This window comes from Sminthopsis crassicaudata, chromosome 1 (assembly GCF_048593235.1).
Source record: "Sminthopsis crassicaudata isolate SCR6 chromosome 1, ASM4859323v1, whole genome shotgun sequence".
Classification (NCBI taxonomy): Eukaryota; Metazoa; Chordata; class Mammalia; order Dasyuromorphia; family Dasyuridae; genus Sminthopsis; species Sminthopsis crassicaudata.
In genome coordinates, this window is record NC_133617.1 from 438,268,753 (window position 1) to 438,279,282 (window position 10,530).

The following is a 10,530-nucleotide window of genomic DNA, read 5'->3' on the forward strand; positions in this document are numbered from 1 at the left end:
TCATTCCATTGACAAACAGGGAGAGTTCTATCTCTTAACCCAACTTTATACCTCTTATTTTCTTTCCCTTGTCCTTCATAGTAGGGAGTATCGCATCGTGCATTACTTCCCAATTTATTGGGAAGGGTTCTAGTTTCTCTCCATTGCATATGATGCTTGGTTTTGGTTATGATATTTTAAAAAAGGTTCCTCTATGCTTATATGTTGTAGGATTTTTTTTTTTTAGCATAAATGAGTTCTTTGTTATCAGATTTTTCTGCCTCTTATTGAGATAATCCTGTGGTTTTCTATGTTTTGGTATTTAACATGATTAGCTTTATTGATTGTTTTTCTAATGTACCATCATTGTATCTCTGGCAAAAATCTATTTTGGCCATAATAAATAATTTCTTGAATAAAAAAATTGAAAGAGAACACACAGAGAGTAATAAATTGTTATTGGATAGTCATTTGTGGATATTCATTTTAAAATGTAAATAGTTGGGGCAGCTAGATGGTGCAGTGGGATTGAGCACTAGCTCTCAAGTCAAGAGGACCTGAATTTAAATCTGGTTTCAGATACTTAACACTTTCTAGTTGTGTGATCCTGGGCAAGTTACTTAACCCCAATTACCTCAGAAAATGAATAAATAAATAAATTAAAATAAATGTCAATAGTTTTAAAGCAGGGATTCTTAAACTCTTTACACTAACAATCCCTTTCTACCTGAGAAATTTTTATATGATTCTGAAAATATGTGTGTAAAATAGATATACAAATCAAACTTTTGCTGATAATAAATCATAATTTCATGATCCCCACATTCATTTGGGATTGCATAAAATCTGGGTTTAAAAATATGCCTGACTTTGTTTCAAGTTTATATAAATGATTTTAAAAAAAAACCTCTTTATATTCTAATGAGTTATTTGCATCAAACAGGTGCACTTAGTATAGTAATCTGCACTTAGGATAGTGGAATTGGTTAAAAGCCTTTGAGTCAGTCTATAAGCATGATAATTATCCCAACATTCTCAGCAATGATGATTATGGATTATGATGGGATGATGATAAGGTTGGGGAGTAGCTGTCTTTACCTTCTTTTGCTGGTTATTATTTTATTAGTTATTATTATTTTATTATGTACAGTGAATCCTCTGGTTAGAGATGACTATAGGGCTATAGGACCTCAGTGAACTGATGAGAATACATGAAGTAAACCCTCAACGGGGTAGTCCAAAACTTATGACAAATATGTGATATCTGTTTTGTCTCTTGCCACTCAGGCCACAGAGAAAGTATTAAAGTGATAGTAGGGGGTAGAAGAGAAGCATGTGCCCACAGTACTCGATTTTATGCTGTTTTTTGCAGGCTTTAGCAAAGAATATATTTTACCTAGAGTAGGTCACATTCATAAAATGCTTTCCTCATAAGCATTCATTAGAGAAGGTAGGGCAAATATGATTATCTCCATTCTAGTTAGGTTTTTGTCTGTACCTGTGATTTTGTTGGAATAGAAAGTTCTGAGTGAACTAACTCCCTCTCCCAATGCAGATAGATCAATGACTTTTGCAATTTACAATCTCAGACAATTTCATGTAGGCACTGAGAGAGGAAAAGAATTTACTCAGGATCACAAAGTGAGGATCTCTGAGATGGACCCTGAATTGAGATCATCCTTACACATTCATTACATCATACTTCCTATTCCATTAGTTAGATCATTTATGTAAAGAGTTTTCTTTTGGGGGGATATGTGGGGGCAATCAAGGTTAAATGACATGCCTAGGGGTCACAAGGCTAGAATTTTCAAATCTAAAAGCACTATATACATCTAGGAGTTATTATATAGATGATAAAACATGCTTAGAGGCAATACAATCAGTAAGTGTTAAGATCTAGGATTCAAATTTAGCTCTCCTAACTTTAAACACTGCTTTATTCACTGCCCCAAAGTGGACTTAGAAAGAAGTTTTTTATGATCTGCATTATTTTCTAATTCCAAGATGAGAATAGTGACAGAGGAATGTTGGGTACTTTCCACTTGCATTCTTGAAAGGGGGTGGAGGGGGGGAGGGTTAAAGGCAATAAAAATAAAGAACAAAGTCTCATATAAATATCAGGAATTCTAATGTGTATGCATGGAGGGAAGTGTAAAGTGTAAAGATTTTAATAACTGGAGGGCGGGCTACTTTTAATGTTCAGAATATCACAAAGTTAGAGACTGGAAAGACTTTAAAAGATCACCTAAACCAACAAGGTCATTTTGCCCAGGAGGAAACTGAAAGTTAGAGAGATTAAATGATTAAATGATAATTATCCATGACATATAGGATATGTGATTAAAGGTAAGTTTTAAGTTATTAAAGCTTATATTTGCACAATACATTATACATTAACATAAATTAATGATGCTATAAAGTTGGACAATTCTGGTTCTATGGGGACAGATATGACTGGGATTCTGTCCTTTTCTGGAGAATTAGTAATAGTAAAACTTGAAAAATAATGGTCCCCTGACAATGTATCATAGAGAGGAAGCATAGAATGATGTGGTTAGAGAGCTGATCTCTCAGTCACCAAAACTTGGGTACAAATATTGTATCTGATACATACTAGCTATGTGACTCTGGAAAACTCACTTAACAATTCAATATCTGATAACTATAACTATAACTATATATATATATACATAACTAAAAACTGGGACATTGATGCATTGTTGATAGAACTGTCAATGAATCCAACCATTCTGAAGAGCAATTTGGAAATATACTCAAAAAGTTATGAAACTATGCATACCCTTTGATCCAGCAGTGAAATTACTGAGTTTATATCCCAAAGAGATATTAAAAAAGGGAAAGTGACCCATTTGTGCAAAAATATTTGTGACCCTTTTTGTAGTGGCTAGAAACTGGAAATTGAATGGAGAATGGCTGATTATATGAATGTTACAGAATATTATTGTTCTGTAAGAAATGACCAGCAAGATGAATACAGAGATGCTTGGAGAGACTTACATGAACTGATGCTAAGTTAAATGAGCAGAACCAGGAGATCATTATACACTTCAACAACAATACTGTATGAGGATCACATCTGACGGAAGTGGCTATCTTCGGCAATGAGAGGATCCAATCAGTTCCAATTGATCAGTGATGAACAGCTACATCCAGTAAAAGAACTCTGGGAAATGAGTGTGGACCACAACATAGCATTTACACTCTTTCTGTTGTTTGCTTGCATTTTTGTTTTTCTTCCCAGGTTATTTTTACCTTCTTTCTAAATCCAATTTTTCTTGTGCAACAAGATAACTGTATAAATATATATGCTTATTTTGTATTTAACATATACTTTAATATGTTTAACATGTATGGGACTGCCTGCCATCTAGGGCAGGGGGTGGCGGGAAGAAGGGGAAAAGTTGAAACAGAAATGTTTGCAAGGGTCAATGTTGAAAAATTACCCATGCATGTTTTGTCAATAAAAAGCTATAATAATTTAAAAAACATATTTACAAGAAATGCAATCTATATTTATTAAAACAACAAACTATAACAGTAGCACTAATCACAACTACTACTGTCTTTTAGCAATAAACAATGGAGAAATGTCACAAGGAAATTAATCTTTTACTCTTTTTAAAAGAAAAAAGTATGTAAATCTTTAAAAAAACTATATATATATATATATACATATATATAACTAATATGCAAATATACAGTGTTTCAAACACAAAAACTGATTGTTTGATTCACTCTTGCTTACAACCTCTTCTACCTTTATGAAACATCATCCCTGCTTTCTTTTAGTAAGTATGCACATGCACATATTAGCCAATGAAAAATCTCTTACCTGCATAAAGATTTAGGAGTTGGCATAAATCCAGCAGGGTTGCATTTCTGAAAGATGTGGTTACAGATCAGAGACTCCATCGGGGGCCGACAAAATGAACTCAGTTCTTTTAAGTCACTCCAGATAGTTTGGACAAGATGCTCTTGGGTTTCCTCTGGGTCCCCATAGGAGGTGTTATAGAAAACAAGGGCATCCTTTGCCAAGACAGCACCACAAATATCCCCTCTGTAGGTACTACAGTAACCTGGATCTTCTTGGTGTAGTTTACTGAAAAAATAATGAACAAAGTTCCCAAGCCCATGCTACTTCTTGACATTTAGACTATTTTGTTCCATATACATATCCTAGAATATCCTAGAGGTAGAAGAAAAATCAGAGAACAAAGGATAAAAAAAAACCCAATGCTATAACCTATTTATTGTATTCATATAAACTTCCATTTTATATAGAAGATTGGAATTTGTTTTAATTCAACATTTGTTATATGAGAACAGCCCTTACTTGTGGTCCATAAGCTTGATTTTTCTATATTAATAACTGTATTTCAATATAATTATAATATAACACTTCCCAAGTGCATGGGGAAATTACTTAAACTCTCAGTTATTCTAGGAATCAAGATGTGGGAAGTTCCTTAGTTCAAAGCTCCATATAGATCCAGTCCCTCCACTGTGTGCAGAGAATCATGTGTACATTGGGAAAGATAAGGAGAAGAAACAAGGTTTATATAAGAGATAATTCCTGCCCTCCTGGAGTTTACCATCTAGTAGGGGGATACAATCCATGGAAAAATGACTAATATACAAAATAATATGTGATAATTATATAAAGAAAATTTCAAGTGGTATGAAAAAATCTTTATTGATTGAAGAGATCAAGGAAAACTTTTTGAGAGAGGCATGATTTTCAACTAGGTTTTAAATAATGAGTAGAATTTTAAAAGGTAGAGATGAGAGAAAAGAAAGAAAGCATTCCATGGACAAAAAAGACAACAGTGTCATAAAAAAGAGCATGCAAAATATGAGGAACAATGAGTTGTACAGGGCTCCAGGGGTTAATATGTAAATTAAAAAGAGAAGGATGATGTAGGTTTGAAAGGAAGAATGGTGCCAGATTGTGAAAGTTCTTGCATACCAGGCTAGAGATTTGAATTCAACATAATTTAACATAATTTAGTGGGACAGTATATTGCAATATTCATTGAGTACACTAAACATAAATTAGGAGACAGTCAGATTACATCTTGCTGCTCTCAAGAAGTTCAAGTCACCAGGTCCAGATGATTTGTATCCTAAAATATTGAAAGAACTGGCAAATGCTATTGCTGAGCAGCTGTTGGTGATCTTTGACAGATTTTGGAAAAAGGCAGAGGAGCCACATAGCTGGAGAAGGGAAAAATGTTTTCTCAAAAAAAAAAAAAAAAAAAAAAAAGAACTGGCAAGATTTCTAGGAAACTCTCCTAAGGAGATTGTAGCTAAGCACTTAGAAAGGAAGTAGTGAACACTAAAATCAACCTGGTTTACTCATGGAGCAGTAATGCCAGACTAACCTCATTTCCTTCTTTGTTAGGATTACTAGATTACTAGATAAGAGGAATGTCGTCAATATAAAATATATTTATATTTCAGCAAAATCTTCAATAGTTTCTCATGGTACTTTCACTAAGGTGAAGAGATATAGGCTAAATTATATTGCAATTAGATAGATTTGTTATTATTTCAATGTCCAGACCTTCCAAAAAAGTCATTAATGGGTTGAGGTCTAACTGGAGAAATGTCTTTAATCAATGTCCTGGGATCTGTCCTTAATTTGGCCTTGTTCAACATTTTATCACTGATTTGAATGCAGACACATATGCATATTGGTAAAATTTGCCCAGAAGAGGAAATTGAGAAGCTGATCTAATACTGGATGGAAGAACCAGAATCCAAAAAATACAAATAGCTTGGAACAGTGTGCCGAATCAAATAATGTATAATTTAATAGACATGAAAGTAAATTTCTGTTCTTGGTTTTCAAACAAAAACAAAAATGACTTTACAAATAGAGGACGGGGAAATATGGCCAGACAATAGTACCTTCGAAAAATATTAAGCGTTTTTTTTTGGATTATAAATTCAACTAAAAATAATTATTAAGTGTCTACCATGCTCCAGGCACTCTAGGGATACTAAAAGAGGCAAAAACAGTCCCTATTCCTCTGGAACTTAGATTCTAATAGGGGAGATAACAATGAAAACAAATATGTACAAAGCATGCTATATATGAGTTACATGGGAAATAATGAAAAGGGAATGCATTGGAATTAAGAGGAATTGAAGAAGGCTTTCTAAAAGAAATGTGATTTTAGCTATGATTTAAAGGAAGCTAAGGACATTGATAATGGAGTGGAGGAAGAAGAGAATTCCAAGCCTAAAGGACAGCCAGAGTTAGGGATCAATGTCATGACATGGTCTGTCATGTGGGCAAGAGACTACATATGTTCTATATGATTCTAGAGTGCACAATTAGGAACAACATGTGGAGGCTGCAGAGAAGCAGGTTTATTTTAGATATGGTTAGTCTTTTTTGTTTGCTTGTTTTAAGTAATTATAGTTATCTATATCAGTAGTTATAATACTTTTGTTCTTAGTATACCTTTATACTATTAAAAATTATTGCGGATTCATCCAAGGAGTTTTTGTTTATATGGGATCTCTCTCTCTCTCTCTCTCTCTCTCTCTCTCTCTCTCTCTCTCTCTCTCTCTCTCTCTCTCTCTCTCTCCATGTATATATATATATATATATATATATATATATATATATATATATATATATATATATATATATATATATACATAAGTTTCAACTTAAGATAGAAGGTACTAAAATAATTTAAACCTATTTCTTCTGCCTCATAATCTAACATTCTTTATATTATATAAGCATAACAGTGTTGCTGATAATCACAGAAAATAGTACACACACAGATTTTCTACTCAGATTTCTATAAGCATACAAAATATCCCCAAATGATCTCAGGTAGCAACCAATAAGAAAGACCAGAACAGGGAAGATCAGGATCTCTCAGGATTGGGTCAAATGTCTTACCAATAAGATCAGGAGTCAATTATTCTTGGAATGAACCGTGAGGATGTCATAAATGTTTGCAGAATTGACATGATTCCAATGATAGGTAGGTATGAGATCAAAATAGTATATGAAGGAAAAGGACAGACAAACAAAAGCATTTTTTAAATCATAGCCTACTCACAATTAAGATCTAAGATGTCTATCCAAGCAAAAGTACAGATCATTAAGATTCCAAATGACCCTTTCACCAGAAAAGCAGATGGGAATGAGCAACAGATTAGCAAATTCTCCCCATTCCAGTCCATCCTCCACAGTGTTGCCAAAGTGGTTTTCCTTAAATTCAGACCATGTGACTTCACTACACAACCATTACAATATCTCCCTATTCCTTCCAGAATCAAACTTCTCTATAATATAGCTATAGATACACATGTATACACATATTATAATTTTATCATATTATATCATTGTAAATAAACCTATTATTCTATTATAAATATGTATATCATATTGTATTATTATATTAAATCATCATATTATAAATAAAAGTTAATTTTGAATTTGTAGCTCCTTTGAAAGGATTTCAGAGACTTCCAAAGATTTTTTAGATCCTGAAGTAGAATAAGCTAGGAATGAATGACTTCCCTATTAGTGGTAGACTTTAGATTGAGGCTAGATGAAAGCTTGCTGGGATTTAGTAGAAGGGCTTCTTATTTTTATTTGATTAAGCAGTCTATAATCTCTCTAACTCTTAGATTCTGAACCTCACTTTTGCAAAGATGGAGTTTAAGAACAGGAAATTTGGTAGTACAAGCTTACATTAATGCTCAATATTTAGAAAGTGTCTTTAATGTAAATGACTTAGACTGTTCTCCTGTCCCACTATAAAAATGGATCCCTCTATCCATGATCCCTAGGAAGGGATATAATAAGGAAAAATAATGAGTGTCACCATTCACAAAGTCAGTAAGAAATGAGGGGATTTGTTCAAGGTATCACAATGGGCCAGCTCAGTTGCTGAGAATCAAGTTACCCCTTGTCCACATTCCATGGAATGTGTTGTCTCTCTTTAATCAGGAGGAAATCTCTGTGACGACTTTCCAAAAATGACTTGGGGGGTGCTTTGGCTTCTTTTAGTTCCTAGTTGCTGGCTATTCAACCCCATAGCACCTGACCAAACCACTATCTGCTTCCTTTGCTCTGTGGAACTTCTTGCAAAACTATGTGCTTGGTTCAGTTCCACAGGGCTTGTGAAAGGGGTCAGGAAATAGGCCTCTTGTTACAAGACCATAATCTCAGATGTCCTTCCTAGTTGCCTGAGCCACCTGATCCCAACCTCCAATAAGAGGGTTACCTTTCCTTTCTTTCCTATCTTTCTAGATGAAGATATCTTTAAGTCTTCAGACTCACAGCTCACTAAGGGAAATGCAATGATCAATTTCCTTGAAGGATCACTCAGTGCAGTTTTCTAATTCCTCTCCCTCTTCCATCCCTATCCCTATACTATAAGGTTAATATTCTCATAGCTCTTAGCCAGGATTTGGATAGAAAATGAATGCAAAGCATTTCCACTGATTTCCACAGTTGTCATTTACAAGTAAGGAGAAGCCAAGTCCTTGCCCAATCAAAGCGAATCTTCAATGTGGAACTCAGTGTCTCTGCCAGGGAGCAGCAAGACTCACAGCAGCTGTCCTTGTTGTTCATTCCATCAGTTGAACGGAGGTCATAGAGATCAGTTCACAACATGCTTGCTATTTTGGAATGTTTAGTGATACTTTTTTGTGAGCTTTTCTTTCCTCACTCTCTGAATGTTGTTCATCAGTCCTTCCTACCTATCATTATCTTTAAATCACTGCTCTCTTTCCCATCCTTCAAATCAAATGGTTGCATAGGAGGGAAGAACAAACCAATGCTGACTTTGCCAATGATGTTTCTAATATTTTTGGAGATATCTATGGGTCTTTGACTGTCTCTTAATTTTTCTATAATAATAGGCTACTTCCTTATTTTTATACTGCTTTCTGTCCTTGCTTCTCTCCCCTAAATACTTTTCATATATCTCCAGAACATCCAATATTTTGCAGTTAGCTCCACAATTGGAAGAGATAAGAGCTTAGAAAATTTATTGCTGCTGACATTCACTTGGCCCATAATCTGATACTGCCATTTTTTTTTAACAGCCCTGGTACTGGTATTGTCACCTTGTCATTAAACTCACTTTGTTATTAACATATAGATGGCCCAAGTATTTCCTTGGTGCCTCTAAAATGCTAATTTAAATGCCTCTAATACATTGGACAGATCTACCATGGAGAAAATATGGGAAAATATAAGCAAGAAGGGTATAGGATCAAAAGCATGATAGGGTTACAAGACTCCATACTGACGATAAAAAAGACCTTCTTTAGAAATTAGGTTTAAAGTTTAGGAGGGAGGATTCTTAAGGGGAGGGAAGACATTAGAAAGTCATAATGATGATAAGAGGAAAAAAATTAATTTTTTAAAAGAAACTGAGACATAACGGAGGAAATAGGGAAGAGAATTTTAGAGAAACAAATAAGGAGAGATTTTGAAGAAGAAACTATCTTGGATGTGAATTTTAAAGAAAAGGATATGTGTGTCAGCATGGCTTCACTGAGCCAAAATATTTGATAATTGATATTTAAATCAATATTTCATAATAACTTTTTGGCGACATTTATATCTTAAAGAATACAATTGTGGTTGATTCTTCAAATTTTTTTACAAAGCATTTTTTTTTTCCATCTCATAACAACTCTGTGAGGTAGGCAAAGAAAATGCTATTATTCCCATTTTACAGATATTGAAATGAAGCCTGGGAGACTTAGTGACTTGCCCAAAGTCATACTCTTGAGAATCAGAGTTGGGAGTTCATCCCAGAACTTCCCTATTCTGAGAACCTTACTAAATCATACAGAGATATGGATGTATCCAAATAACTACAATGGAATTAAGTTCAGGGAAGCTAAAAACCATTGTGTAAAGTTTGATTACACTTAACATAATGCTATACACACTGTAGGAACTAATAAATGAATGGAAAGACTATGGATAGAAACTAGGTATGATCTTGCCATATTAAATGTACAACTGTCATGATATTTTCACCTTTCTTTGTTCATCTTCAGGGCTGAAATTGTGGCAGAGAGAAGTACATTTTAAAATACCTTGCCATCCAAAAAATAATGTTCTTACTGAGCAGTTTTCTTACCTCCATGCTATGTGAACAGGAAAAGAAGGTCCCATAGGCAGTCACCAGATGAAGAAGGAAAAGAGAAAAAGAATTGGTGAGTTCTTGCTTCCTTTGTTCTGTCACTGTTAGACAAATTCTAACTTTTTGAGAAATTTTGGCTCTAAGTTACTGGAAGATGTGTGACAATGGAATTTGTAGTGCCTCTGAAGTCAAAGAACCTAGATTCAAATCTTGTCTTTGCTACTTACATCTTTTATGCTCTCAGGCAGGCAATTTGACTTTTCTGTGTCTCAGTGTTCTCATTTGTAAAATGGGAAGTTACACCAGATGGCTTCTAAGGTCTCCTATGATCACAGATCCATCTAAGATTTGTCCCTAGGTTGACATATGAGTTTGAGGGAACAATGGA

General features: G+C 34.2%; 1 protein-coding gene across 1 annotated transcript in view; it reads right to left on the bottom strand.

The window, feature by feature from the left end:
- The window catches only part of MUSK (muscle associated receptor tyrosine kinase), a 211,357-nt gene that overhangs the window by 35,403 nt on the left and 165,424 nt on the right, over positions 1-10,530 (bottom strand). Inside the window, exons 10-11 of the mRNA XM_074287325.1 lie at positions 10,140-10,146; positions 3,836-4,102 (exon numbers count right to left, since the gene is read on the bottom strand). Of these exons, the coding sequence (XP_074143426.1) occupies positions 3,836-4,102; positions 10,140-10,146 (274 nt within the window). The remainder of the gene's footprint in view (positions 1-3,835; positions 4,103-10,139; positions 10,147-10,530) is intronic.